At 43.7% G+C, this 14,993-nt stretch overlaps 1 protein-coding gene across 12 annotated transcripts in view; it reads right to left on the bottom strand.

Annotated features, from left to right (window-relative positions):
- cngb1a (cyclic nucleotide gated channel subunit beta 1a) overlaps nt 1–14,993 on the bottom strand; it is an 84,786-nt gene that overhangs the window by 55,829 nt on the left and 13,964 nt on the right. For 6 of the 12 annotated variants that reach the window (XM_029641120.2, XM_029641123.2, XM_029641121.2 and 3 more), the window contains exons 5-12: nt 9,745–9,841; nt 9,544–9,569; nt 2,358–2,463; nt 1,947–1,991; nt 1,760–1,804; nt 1,573–1,617; nt 1,386–1,430; nt 1,199–1,243 (exon numbers count right to left, since the gene is read on the bottom strand). In XM_029641120.2, coding sequence (XP_029496980.2) covers nt 1,199–1,243; nt 1,386–1,430; nt 1,573–1,617; nt 1,760–1,804; nt 1,947–1,991; nt 2,358–2,463; nt 9,544–9,569; nt 9,745–9,841 — 454 coding nt within the window. The remainder of the gene's footprint in view (nt 1–1,198; nt 1,244–1,385; nt 1,431–1,572; nt 1,618–1,759; nt 1,805–1,946; nt 1,992–2,357; nt 2,464–9,543; nt 9,570–9,744; nt 9,842–14,993) is intronic. The other 6 variants (XM_065012947.1, XM_065012946.1, XM_029641124.2 and 3 more) reach the window with 6 other exon arrangements.

The raw sequence follows: 14,993 nt of genomic DNA, 5'->3' as shown, positions 1-14,993 counted from the left end.
TTGCCCAGTCACATCTCATATGTTGCCTTACTACAATATTTTATCTTGATACATTAATAAGTACATACTGTGTTAATTTTGGCATTACCTGCCTACAATACCCACTGTAGTGTAAGTAGATTGCAAGCCCATAGTAAATCAATAGGGCTAACGGCAACTGTCGAGCTACTACTGTTCGCTAGCTAGATAGCCACAAAGATTTCACATCTAAGTTACCTTGCATAACATTAGTTTGAGATAGATGAACAGGCGAAAATGATCTGGTTAGCTCGATTATTACGATTCACATATAGCTTGCTGATAGTTATGAAAAAACGTTTGCTTTTCGTATATCTTGTTTAGTCTCTATTGTTGCCAATATCCTTGGCTAGAAGAAGGTTCAGTGAATGGAGAGGTCCAGTGTGAGGTAATACAGTAGGGGGAGTGCGAGTGCTTTTAAAATGTTATGTTTTATTTCGTCCTCACAATAACGTACTCAAGAGAACGTCCTCTGAGAATGCACTCGGAGTATGAGAGTGTGGAGCATGGTAGTATGCATGTTGTGAAACACCCGCTGTATTCTTAATTCATTATCACACAGTGCATGCATGCATGGAATGACTGCTGTCAAATTCTTCCAAAGGCTGCCACTGAAGTGAGGAGACATTCAAATGGAGATGTTATGTGATTGGATAATATCATTCGGTTTTGATAGCTGACTCATATAAATGTGATTCTCCAATCAGGGACTGTGGAAAACCCTTTTCTCTCCAGGTCAAGAGTTATCGATCCCCATAGATCATCAAACAGCTAAACCACAGGAATCACCACCTCGCAGAATCTGCTTGAGCGGATGACATGTGAATCATTGTTGCCAGCAAGAACCCTCCCTCTCAGCCTTAAGTTAAGGCACAGCTGGGGTGGGAGATGGGTAGCAATGGGACATTGTGGCGAATGGATCTCTAGAACCAAGTTTGAACATGGCTGTAGCAGGTCCGTTAGCATTGGGTTTAAGTTAGCATAGCATAGCAACGCCCATATTATAGCTAGCTACTTACGCTTGGTCATTTCTGGAATCTGAATGGAAATTCTATTAAACATAGCTAGCTTAGCTCCAAGTACATACATGAGAGTTTGAGAAGGCTAATGCTACACGTTAGCATAAGCCATGAGTCATTTTGGTTAGCATATTAGCAAGGCCCTTGACGTTGCTACTTACGGTAGGTGTTTTCTTAACCTCCGGCGCATTGCTCACCTCTGCAATCTGAATGGAAATGCTGTTAAACATGGCTAGCCTGGCTCCAAGTACAGAACGGAGAGTTTGAGTAAGCTAATGCTACACGTTAGCGTAAGCCATGAGACATTTTGGTTAGCATATTAGCAAGGCCCTTGATGTAGCTACTTACGCTAGGTTTTTTCTTAACCTCCGGCGCCTTGCTCACCTCTGCAATCTGTATGGAAATGCTGTTAAACATGGCTAGCCTGGCACCAAGTACAGAATTGAGAGTTTGAGAAAGCTAATGCTACATGTTAGCATAAGCCATGAGTAGTTTTGGTTAGCATATTAGCAAGGCCCTTGATGTAGCTACTTACGCTAGGTTTTTTCTTAACCTCCGGCGCCTTGCTCACCTCTGCAATCTGAATGGAAATGCTGTTAAGCATGGCTAGCCTGGCACCAAGTACAGAATTGAGAGTTTGAGAAAGCTAATGCTACACGTTAGCATAAGCCATGAGTAATTTTGGTTAGAAGATTAGCAAGGCCCTTGATGTAGCTACTTACGCTAGGTTTTTTCTTAACCTCCGGCGCCTTGCTCACCTCTGGAATCTGAATGGAAATGCTGTTAAACATGGCTAGCCTGGCACCAAGTACAGAATTGAGAGTTTGAGAAAGCTAATGCTACATGTTAGCATAAACCGTGAGTAGTTTTGGTTAGCATATTAGCAAGGCCCTTGATGTAGCTACTTACGCTAGGTTTTTTCTTAACCTCCGGCACCTTGATCACCTCTGCAATCTGTATGGAAATGCTGTTAAAAACGTCTATCCTGGTTCCAAGTACAGGACAGAGATGAGTCAAAGAAAGCTAATGCTATAATTTAACTATGAATAATACATTTTGGTCCTCTCTAACTGAGATTGTTTTTATTTATTAGAGCTTGCTGATTGAAGTTAACAAATGCTTGAGGGGCTACCTAAGTCCTCTTTACTTTAACATTTTTAGTGTACAGTGTGATTTTAGGTAGGGGCTGTTCTATAGCTACAACACTTAACCACAACCAATTTAACTGACTTAGAAGTTCAGACAATACTGCTACAGGCTATTACTCAAATAAAATCTGCGGAACCCTTCAGGGCACCTGTCAGACCATTCCATATGTACCTCTGTTGTCACTGCAGGCTCCACCTCCTCCATGTTTTTCAATTCAGGCTGTGGAACCACACTGGCCAATCCCTGGGCAATCCAGCCGATGACGCTCGACCCCTGTCTGTGGAGAGATAAAATATGAAAATTGTTTTGATTAACAACCACTTTCATTGACAGCTTTGGCCACGGCTTTGCTAAATATATACATTAGAATGCGGTAGGAGGGCTGTGAAAGCAGTTTACAGTAACGCACGCGTGGGCAGTGGCAGAACTGGTACGAGTTTTGAACTTTTTAGGTTTGACGTATCAGAAGATGGTCAATTCAGGTATTGTAGCTTATATTTGTTACATTGAACTTAATATTTTCACCATGGCATTCTAAATCTGAATAAATAAAAAATAGATGCCAATGAATGGGAAGGATTATGGGAAGGATTGGCAGCATTTAGATGGTGCTAAACCCTTTCCCATTAGGTTAGCGAGATCTACAAAACTCATGTAAGTACAAAATGTATGAACTTTTATCTATTCAGGGGAACCGAATTGAGACCAGTGTCCCATTTACAATGGTCACCTGAGGACAAAAATGACATCAATACAGCAACAACAAAAATATTTAAAAAATACTACAAGACAGCTATAAATGTATTACATCAACAAGCTATAACAATCAATTGAAACAAGTGCACACTTCGGTGAACACTTAACAACCGAGTTTTAAACTGACCTATCCAGGTGTAATTTGTTTTGTAATGCATTCCATAACTGTGGTGCATTAATACTAAAAGTGGTTTTACCAAACTTTGCTCGAGACAAGCAGCACCTCAAGAATGAATGGGTTTGGTATCTCTTTGTAAACAAGGGAGTAATGAAGTGAGCTACCGTCTGATACAGGATGCAGTGATTAAAACTTTCAAAACGTGATTAAAAAAAGTGATTAAACTAGTATTAAAACTTTCACCTGTAAATGAAGTTAAGGGCTCTATCGTAGACGGCATCTCAAGAGTAGTGGCTTCTGCATTCTGGTAAATGGTGTCACCATAGTCAAGATCTGTCAGGAAAGTTGACTGTACTTTCTGCCGTACAAGCCCACTTTAAACCTTAGCTTTTAAACTAGCTCATCAGTATGTTTTTTAAACGTTCTTCATCAATCCAAATGCCCGGATATTTATAGGCGGGAACCCGCTCGATGAGAGAACCATCCAATGAGTGAATATAGAGCCCATCTGAGACATTTTTACATGAATTAGAGAACGACATATTTCGTTATGCCCGCATTAAGTGAAAGTTTTAAATCAACAAGGGCTTTCTGTAATGTATCAAAATCAGATCGCAGCTCTCACATAGCTTGGTCAACTGTCGGTGCAATGGCATACATTACTGTATCATCTGCATACTGATTGATATTACAGGATTTAATACATAGACCAATATTATTTATAAATAGTAACGAGATCTGGTCCCAAAACCGACTCCTGCAGTACACCTTAATATTGAGGAAACATTGTGCCCTGTCTGTCAAATATTTCTTAAGTTCTTAACCCTTGTGTGGTGTTCGTGTCTGTGGGACCATTTTTCAATGTTTATTTTTTCAACCTGAGAATCATTGGCCTTGGCTTATTTTCTGTGAAGAACATGTAAAATAACACAATTTCGTTGAGTGCACACTGTGCACCCCCTTACACATTTATATTACATATTTATTACTTGGTTCCACTGGACCCGAAGCTAATAAAAGTGTGGAAATGTGTGTGTGTAGGTGAAAACAAGCAAAAATTAAACAAAAAGATTTGCTGTGTGCCTTCACTCTGTCTTTCTCCTCCCTGGGCCTGCTGTTTCAACATAACACCAAGAACATGTCTGTCTCCCTGGCTGTCTGCCTGTTTCCCACGTTTCTTGCACTCTTTACCCTTTGTAGTGTGTGAAACTACATAATGTCTTGCGGGAACCTGCACAATGTTATTACAATACATTATTTCGATACATTATTTAAAATACATTATAAAAATTCTGTATTTTCCCACACTGTACCCCAGCCAGGTGCAAATTGGGGGAGGGACACAACAAATAAATAGCTTTGCATGTGTGGCTCCTTAACACAATCAATCAGTATGGCAAAAATAATCTCTGCACAGAGGGCCTTCGAAATAATTTTTGCAGAGAGAGAAATTAGTTAGGATGGAGCGTCTACCACTTTGGAAGACTAAGACATTTTCGAATATGAGGATCATGTCTCTGTCAATTCGAAGTCTGACAGTGAGTTGGAAGAAGAGGATGAGATTGACCCTCAGCCAGCCCCAGGACCAGCCCGTCAGCAACCAGTTTATCAGAAGGCTGCAGGAGGAGAAATATGGATGTAAAAAAAATTGTGAAATTGAATAGTCTTTTTGTCCAAGGAATGAGCCACCCCGCATGGCTGCCAATGTGATAAGGATGCAACCAGGGCCGACGCGGATGGCGGTTACTCATGTGCAGGACAAGTCTTCTTTTGAACTGTTCATCCCAGACACCAACCAGAAAATCATTCTGGACTGCACCAATTTGGAGGGAAGGCATATTTTTGGAAGGAGATGGACCAAACTCATTTACATGCATACTTTGTGACTATTTTCCTTTCCGTGGCCACAACATCACATGCAATAACCTTTTTATTTCACACAAGCTGGGACAGGAGCTCCTCAAGAGGAACCTGACGATGGTAGGAACAGTACAAAAAAACAAGCCAGAGCTCCAACCTCAGCTGTTGGAATACACGGAGCAGGCCTATCAATTCCTTTAAGTTTGTGTTCACGGCCGACACAGTCATCAAGGATCTCTCTGTACTTTTCTCCTGAATTGTCTCCCAGTCCCTGCCGCTGAAAAACATCCCCACAGCATGATGCTGCCACCACCATGCTTCACCGTAGGGATGTTGCCAGGTTTCCTCCAGACGTGACGCTTGGCATTCAGGCCAAATAGTTAAATCTTGGTTTCATCAGACCAGATAATCTTGTTTCTCATGGGCTGAGAGTTCTTTAAGTGCCTTTTGGCAATCTCCAAGCGGGCTGGCATGTGCCTTTTACTGAGGAGTGGCTTCCGTCTGGCACCTCAATCATAAAGCCCTGATTGGTGGAGTGCTGCAGAGATGGTTGTCCTTCTGGAAGGTTTTCCCATCTCCACAGAGGAACTCAGGAACTCTGTCAGTGATCATCTGGTTCTTGGCCACTTCCCTGACCAAGGCCCTTCTCCCCCGATTGCTCAGTTTGGCCGGGCGGCCATCTCTAGGAAGAGTCTTGGTGGTTCCAAACGTCGTCCATTTAAGAATGATGGATTCCACTGTGTTCTTGGGGAACTTCAATGCTGCAGAAATGTTTTTGTATCCTTCCTCAGCTCTGTGCTTCGAAACAATCCTGTCTCGGCGCTCTACAAACAATTCCTTCGACCTCATGGCTTGGTTTTTGCTCTGACATGCACTGTCAACTGTGGTCCTTGTATAGACAGGTGCATGCCTTTCCAAATCATGTCCAATCAATTGAATTTACCACAGGTGGACTCCAATCAAGTTGTAGAAACATATCAAGGATGGTCAATGGAAACAGGATGCACCTGAGCTGAATTTCTAGACTCATACGAAAGGGTCTGAAAACTTTTTTGCTTAGTCATTATGGGGTATTGTGTGTAAATTGATGCATTTTTGTTATTTAATCCATTTTAGAATAAGGCTGTAATGTAACAAAATGTGGAAAAGGGGAAGGGGTCTGAATACTTTCTGAATGCACTGTACATGCAGGCAGGGTAAAGTGGTAGATCATAATAATAGTAAAATAAAGAACAGAATAGCAGCAGCAAACAATGAGTGTAAAAGTGTGTGTGTGTGAGTGTGTATATTAAGTCTAGTGAGTGTGCGTAGGGTCAGTGCAAGATAGTTTGGATACCATTAGTTGACTATTTAGCAGTCTGGCTACTTAGCAGTCTTATGACTTGGGGGTAGAAGCTGTCTTAGAGCCTGTTGGTCCGAGTGCCGATGCTCTGGTAGTATTTGCCGGACTGCAGCAGAGTGAACAGTCTATGAATTTGGTGGCTGGAATCTTTGGCAATTTTCCGGGTTTTCCTCTGACACTGCCTGATATAGAGGTCCTGGATGGCAGGGAGCTTGGCCTCAGTGATGTACTGGGTTGTCCGCACCACCCATTGTAGCGCTTTGTGGTCAAGGGCGGTGCAATTGCCATACCAAGCGGTGATGCAACCAGTGAAGATGCTCTCGATGGTGTCACTGTAGAACTTTTTGGTGTAATCACGAGACATGCCTACAGTTGGGAACGCGCTGCAAATCTGTCAGTGAACAGCATACAGGTGAAACAGCTATTTCGCTATATTTCAAATACAATCGAGGGAAAACAGATTGGAAAGCAAATGACTCCTGCTTCCAAATAGGCCTATTGAGCGAACAATATTGTACAGAGTAAAAGAAGAGAGGCTTTTGACATGGGCATCAGCCATCACCAGTGAGTGAGCTGCGCATCATTGGGTGAGTCGGTGAAACTGGAAAGCTTTTATAGGACTATAATTTCCCCTAATGTTGTACAATATGTACAGTACCAGTCAAAAGCTTGGACACCTACTCATTTTTTCTTTATTTGTACTATTTTCTAAATTGCAGAATACTAGTGAAGACATTAAAACTATAAAATGACACATGGAATCATGTAGTAACACAAAAAGTGTTAAACAAATATTTTATATTTTATATTCTTTAAAGTAGCCACTCTTTGCCTTGATGACAGCTTTGCACACTCTTGGCATTCTCTCAACCAGCTTCACCTGGATTGCTTTTCCAACAGTCTTGAAGGAGTTCTCACATATGCTGAGCACTTTTTGGCTGCTTTTCCTTCACTCTGCGGTCCATCTCAATTGGGTTGAGGTGGGAGGATTGTGGATGCCAGGTCATCTGATGCAGCACTCCATCACTCTCCTTCTTGGTCAAATAGCCCTTACACAGCCTGGAGGTGTGTTGGGTCCTTGTTCTGTTGAAAACAAATGAATGTCCCACTAAGCGCAAAACAGATGGGACGGCGTATCGCTGCAGAATGCTGTGGTATTCATGCTGGTTGAGTTTGCCTTGAATTCTAAATAAATCAGTGACAGTGTCACCAGCAAAGCATCCCCACACCATCAAACCTCCTCCTTCATGCATCACGTGAGAACCATACGTGCAGAGATCATCCATTCACCTAGTCTGCGTCTCACAAGACATAACGGTTAGAACCAAAATGACAGATTTCCACCGGTCTAATGTCCATTGCTCGTGTTTCTTGGCCCAAGCAACTCTAATGAACTTATCCTCTGCAGCAGAGGTAACCCTGGGTCTTCCTGTTGTGGTCCTCATGAGAGCCAGTTTCATCATAGCACTAGATGGGTTTTGCGACGGCACTTCAAGAAACGTTCAAAGTTCCAGAAATCTTCCGGATTGACTGACCTTCATATCTTATAGTAATGATGGACTGTCGTTTCTTTTTGCTTATTAGAGCTGTTCTTGCAATAATATGGACTTGGTCTTTTACCAAAAACTGCTATCTTCTGTATACCTCTCCTTGTCACAACGGATTGGCTCAAACGCATTAAGAAGGAAAGAAATTCCACAAATTAACTTTTAACAAGGCACACCTGTTAATTGAAATGTGCAAAACTATCATCAAGGCAAAGGGTGGTGTCACGCCTGCTCTCGCTTTCCCTCTCTGGCACTCGAGGGCTCCAGACGGCCTATCATTATGCACATCTGTCAAAAGTTTCGATCCTCACAGAATGTTGACACCAAAATTGGAAGCATCAGGGAGGCCTTGTTTGTTGTTGGTGATGTTGGATCCGGTTCCGGGGGTGCCTCAGCTAGCTCGTCGGGCTTCCATGCCATAGCTGGATCAAGAGGTTTTTCTCACCCCGGTGGTCTCGGCAGGCGCCCACCCCACGTCATGCTTCAGCCGGCCATTGGGCTCCCACGCCTCAGCCGGCCATTGGGCTCCCACGCCTCAGCCGGTTCGCCGGGCTCCCACGCCTCAGCCGGTTCGCCGGGCTCCCACGCCGCAGCCGGTTCGCCAGGCTCCCACGCCGCAGCCGGTTCGCCAGGCTCCCACGCCGCAGCCGGTTCGCCAGGCTCCCACCCCTTCAACCGGTTCGCCAGGCTCCCACGCCGCAGCCGGTTCGCCAGGCTCCCACGCCGCAGCCGGTACGCCAGGCTCCCACGCCGCAGCCGGTTCGCCAGGCTTCCACGCCTCAGCCGGTTTGCCGTGGGAGCACCAGACAGCCTATCATTATGCACACCTGTCCCCTACATTACGTGCACCTGAACTCCATCATTATTTGATTGTCTCCCCTTTATCTGTCTGTTCCTCACGTTATTCCCGGTGTCTGCATTGATGTCGTTATTTTGTCCCCTGTCCAGACGCTGTTCTGTCCTGTTTCATGTCCATTATTTATTAAATGTTCTCCCTGTACCTTCTTCCTGTCTCCAGCGACGATCCTCACAGGTGGCTACTTTGAAGAATTTCAAATATAAAACATATTTTGATTTGTTTAACACTTTTTTCGTTATTTCATAGTTTTGATGTCTTCACTATGATTCTACAATTTAGAAAATAGTAAAAATTAAAGAAAAACCTTTGAACGAGTAGGTGTGTCCAAACCTTTGACTAGTACTGTGTATCTCCACACACCTAAGCTATTGGTGGACGAGGTCGTTTTTAAAAATCTCATAATCTCAGTTTGTCAGTGTCAAAGTAGTCATTTGGATATTTTGTGAGGTATAAAAATAAATTCTGCTAAGTCTTCAATCATCTAAAATGATTTATGAAAGGCAACATTTTTCCCAGACTATGCTACAAACTCCCCTCCCCCCCATGTGTGCAACTTCTGAAAGTGCCTCTACTCTACTGCTCTATGCCAGTAAGCAAAAATCGATGAAAATGCATGCAATGCTTGATTACAAAGGTGATTTTCTTTTTCATGCGTTTGCTGTACCACCCTCAGGCTCACTATTTGTTCCGACACCTCCCAATTTACAAATTAAGTGTGTAACATAGTACATAGTATTAATCAGCGTGAGACCATTTACTAACTCTTGAATAGTGATGTCCACACAGGAGAATAAACAGAATAAACAACACTCAGTAGTAAACTGCCTCTGGAAAATGCACAGACACGCAGACACGCACACACGGAAGTGCTGTACCTGTTCTCCTCCTGTGTGGTGGAGGGCTGAAGGATAAGGATAAACAGAGAACAGAGTCAAACCTGGCACACCGAGATTGAACTCAAAACGATCTTGCAGTAACGTTAACACAAATCTGTAGTGGATCTCCATTTCTTACCAATTAGAAATCCACCAACATATTAGTATCTATTTGCTATGATGACATAGCATAGTGCTTACCTCAGTGTTGGCTCTGCCTAGCCGGGGTGTCCCAGCAGGCTGGGGAAGAGAATTAGCAAAGCCATGGGTGATCCAAGTCAACACTCCAGCCTCACCACTACACAGAGATGGAGAGATGGGGGATAAAATAGTTAGAGGCAATATACACTGAGTTTACTAAACATTAAATTACATAGACTTACCAGGTGAACACTATGATCCCTTACTGATGTTGCTTGTTAAATCCGCTTCAATCAGTGTAAATTAAGGGGAGACAGGATAAAGAAGACTTGAGACAAGCCTTGAGACAATTGAGACATGGATTGTTTATGTGTGCCATTCAAAGTGTGAATTCAGCGAGTCAAAATATTTAAGTGCATTTGAACGGGGTATGGTAGTAGGTGCCACCGGTTTTTGTGTCAAGAACTGCAAAGCTGCTGTGTTTTTCACGTTCAATAGTTTCCCGTGTGTATCAAGAATGCTCCACCACCCAAAGGACATCCAGCCATATTGACACAACTGTGGGAAGCATTGGAGCCAACATGGGCCAGCATCCCTGTGGAGCGCGTTTGACACCTTTTAGAGTCCATACCTAGACGAGGTGAGGCTATTCTGAGTTTACATTATGTTGTATTTGTGTTTGTGTCTCCCCCCCCTGAAAATGTATTTCTAGAAATTGATAACATGTTGAACAGGGCTCCGGGCAGCCGAGCGGAAATGGAGGAAAACTCGCCTCCCTGCAGACCTGGCATCCTTTCACTCCCTCCTCTCTACATTTTCCTCCTCTGTCTCTGCTGCTAAAGCCACTTTCTACCACTCTAAATTCCAAGCATCTGCCTCTAACCCTAGGAAGCTCTTTGCCACCTTCTCCTCCCTCTTGAATCCTCCTCCCCTCCCCCCCTCCTCCCTCTCTGCAGATGACTTCGTCAACCATTTTGAAAAGAAGGTTTATCCGATCCTCGTTTGCTAAGTCAAACGGCCCTACCCTGTGCTCTGACCTCTTTCTCCCCTCTCTCTCCAGATGACATCTCGCGTCTTGTGACGGCCGGCCGCCCAACAACCTGCCCGCTTGACCCTATCCCCTCCTCTCTTCTCCAGACCATCTCCGGTGACCTTCTCCCTTACCTCACCTCGCTCATCAACTCATCCCTGACCGCTGGCTACGTCCCTCCCGTCTTCAAGAGAGCGAGAGTTGCACCCTTCTGAAAAAACCTACACTCGATCCCTCTGATGTCAACAACTACAGACCAGTATCCCTTCTTTCTTTTCTCTCCAAAACTCTTGAACGTGCCGTCCTTGGCCAGCTCTCCCGCTATCTCTCTCAGAATGACCTTCTTGATCCAAATCAGTCAGGTTTCAAGACTAGTCATTCAACTGAGACTGCTCTTCTCTGTATCACGGAGGCGCTCCGCACTGCTAAAGCTAACTCTCTCCTCTGCTCTCATCCTTCTAGACCTATCGGCTGCCTTCGATACTGTGAACCATCAGATCCTCCTCTCCACCCTCTCCGAGTTGGGCATCTCGGCGCGGCCCACGCTTGGATTGCGTCCCTACCTGACAGGTCGCTCCTACCAGGTGGCGGGCGAGAATCTGTCTCCTCACCACGTGCTCACCACTGGTGTCCCCAGGGCTCTGTTCTAGGCCCTCTCCTATTCTCGCTATACACCAAGTCACTTGGCTCTGTCATAACCTCACATGGTCTCTCCTATCATTGCTATGCAGACGACACACAATTAATCTTTCCTTTCCCCTTCTGACGACCAGGTGGCGAATCGCATTCTGCATGTCTGGCAGACATATCAGTGTGGATGACGGATCATCACCTCAAGCTGAACCTCGGCAAGACGGAGCTGCTCTTCCTCCCGGGAAGGACTGCCCGTTCCATGATCTCGCCATCACGGTTGACAACTCCATTGTGTCCTCCTCCCAGAGCGCTAAGAACCTTGGCGTGATCCTGACAACACCCTGTCGTTCTCAATAACATCAAGGCGGTGGCCCGTTCCTGTAGGTTCATGCTCTACAACATCCGCAGAGTACGACCCTGCCTCACACAGGAAGCGGCGCAGGTCCTAATCCAGGCACTTGTCATCTCCCGTCTGGATTACTGCAACTCGCTGTTGGCTGGGCTCCCTGCCTGTGCCATTAAACCCCTACAACTCATCCAGAACGCCGCAGCCCGTCTGGTGTTCAACCTTCCCAAGTTCTCTCACGTCACCCCGCTCCTCCGCTCTCTCCACTGGCTTCCAGTTGAAGCTCGCATCCGCTACAAGACCATGGTGCTTGCCTACGGAGCTGTGAGGGGAACGGCACTCACTACCTCCAGGCTCTGATCAGGCCCTACACCCAAACAAGGGCACTGCGTTCATCCACCTCTGGCCTGCTCGCCTCCCTACCACTGAGGAAGTACAGTTCCCGCTCAGCCCAGTCAAAACTGTTCGCTGCTCTGGCCCCCAATGGTGGAACAAACTCCTCACGACGCCAGGACAGCGGAGTCAATCACCACCTTCCGGAGACACCTGAAACCCCACCTCTTTAAGGAATACCTAGGATAGGATAAAGTAATCCCTCCCTCTCCCCCTTAAAAGACCTAGATGCACTATTGTAAAGTGGCTGTTCCACTGATGTCATGATAAGAGCGTCTGCTAAATGACTTAAATGTAAATGTAATAACATATTAACTGCCTTTAAAGGGACATTTAAAAAAATGTCAACTTCAACATCTCCAGCACCATCCCAACATACTGTATGTGAAAAAGGCGCTTTTCTATGTTTTGTAGTAGAAAAAGATAGAGGAAGATAAGTGTTTCCAATGACAACAGTGTGCGTCATGTGATTTTAACCAATGAGTAGGCATTGCAAACTAATTGTCTACTAATTGGTTGATGATGTCATTGGAAACACTTATCTTCCGTTATTGTTTTTTACTACAAAACATAGAAATAGAACATTTGAAATTTCCCTCTAACATTTTTAAGCATAGGCCTATTTATTTCTGCAACACACAAACTCATCACAAATTGCAAGGTATACTGAACAAAAATTTAAACGCAACATGTAAAGTGTTGGTCCCATGTTTCATGAGCTGAAATAAAAGATCCCAGAAATGTTCCATATGCACAAAAACCTTATTTCTGTCAAACTTGTGTGCACAAATTTGTTTACATCCCTGTTAGTGAGCATTTCTCATTTTCCAATATAATCCATCCACCTGACAGGTGTAGCATATCAAGCTGATTAAACTGCATGATCATTACACAGGTGCATCTTGTGCTGGGGATAATAAAAGGCCACTAAAATGTGAAGTTTTATCACACAACACAATGCCACAAATGGGTCAGGTTTTGAAGGAGTGTGCAATTGGCATGTTGACTGCACAGATGTCCAACAGAGCTGTTGCCAGAGGGTTGAATGTTAATTTATCTACGATAAGCCGCCTCCGCTGTTTTAGAGAACTCAGCAGTACGTCCAACCGGCCAGCAGACCACGTGTAACCACACCAGCCCTCCACATCTTGCTTCTTCAACTTCGGGATCGTCAGAGACCAGCCACCCGGACAGCTGATAAAACCGAGGAGTATTTCTGTCTGCTATATAGCTATTTTGTGGGAAACAACCCATTCTGATTGGGTGGGCCTGGCTCCCAAGTGGGTGGGTCTATGCCCTCCTAGGCCCACCCATGACTGAGCCACTGCCCAGTCATGTGAAATCCATAGATTAGGGCCTAATGAATTTATTTCAATTGATTGATTTACTTAAATGATCTGCAAATCAGTAAAATCATCGAAATTGTTACATTTTATATTTATATTTTTGTTCAGTATAGTTACAGTTTCTCCTAAAGACATGATTGACATTGGGTAGGCTATCAGCTGATCTTTGATGTAAAACTGCTAGTTAGCTAGCTCAAAATATTTTTTTTACTGATTTTGATTTATCTTCAATGCTCTTAAAGTGGAACTGACAGTGTTCTAACAACTTTGCAGATATGAAACAAACAGACCATCATAATATCAGTACAAAATATCAAATTCCCAGTGTATGCTACAAAACCGACTTCATAGATTTTAAAAATAGGTTCTATTTGACAAAAGAATCCATGACGTAGAGTAAAGCATTGTTGGCAGAATAGATGCAGTTCAATGCATAATACATATAATTCACTACTACATTTCTTGGTAGTACAAAACATATTGCTATCATATTGTTAATCACAGCTGGCCTGGTTTGCTGCCACCACCCTTTCGGTATGCACTGTTTCAGTTATAATGACCCAATATTTTGGATAAAAATGGACGAATGCAACTAAGGTTGGGAATGTCAATACAATCAAACTAGCAAGGGCAATGATCATAATTTAGTCATAACGTGGCTACTAGGTTAGCGTATCTATTTATGTTGAAAGCTAAAAAATAGAGCCAAACGTTAGCTAGCTAGCTGCTTGAAAGATGTCATTGTCGAGTGGGTAAGTGGCCGACTTTTTCTCATATCGTTTTTTGTTGGTTACAGCTAGAGATTCAGGTGTCATTTGGTTAGCTAGCAAGTAAATTGAATCACTTTACTAGCTAGTTAACTATGCTGAACTTGAATGACTGTTATCCATAGTTAGCATATATATTTCTTAGTTGTCAATCAAACGCAGTCCGCGACACGGTTAGCCATTGTTGCTGGGACCGTGGATCCTAATCAAATACCAAATACCAAATGCATTTGGAATCGATTAAATGTGTGGACAGGCAGTTCCCATTCAGTTGTCTAAACGTGGGCTGTGACAAACATGCATAGATAGTGTCATGACTGTCCACGAGATTCTAAATAGGTAAGATCAGGTTTGCAATGAATAACTTCAATCAGACCCCCTTTCAAACGCAAAAGAAAATAACTAGTGGGGATTAACATTATCAAGAGAGAAGATCCAGGCTTGCACTCTCCAGATAAACCAAAGGCATGTGTTTTGTCTCAACAAACCTTTTTCCCACTGAAACTCTAACACATTCAAAAGCTAATACTGGAACAATATTTTGAACGTAGAATGTGTGGAATGGTCAGAGGCGATCTATAGAACACTAATGTAATTTTGTTTGCTATTTTGCGATGTCATTAAAAATGTTATAAAGGAAATTCTGTAACTTGGAAAGTATACCAACGACATATTTTTTTTGTTTTACATAACTTTGCACAGTGAGTAGTCACCACCCTGGAGTGAGGTCAAGGAGCTTGTCAGCCTGTTGGAACCGCCCCTTTCGGGCAAAATGTATGAAGAAAAAATACATT

Source organism: Oncorhynchus nerka, linkage group LG28 (genome assembly GCF_034236695.1).
Source record: "Oncorhynchus nerka isolate Pitt River linkage group LG28, Oner_Uvic_2.0, whole genome shotgun sequence".
NCBI classification, from domain to species: domain Eukaryota; kingdom Metazoa; phylum Chordata; class Actinopteri; order Salmoniformes; family Salmonidae; genus Oncorhynchus; species Oncorhynchus nerka.
Note: the sequence above shows the minus strand (reverse complement) of the source record. Positions and strands in the feature narration are given on the sequence as shown.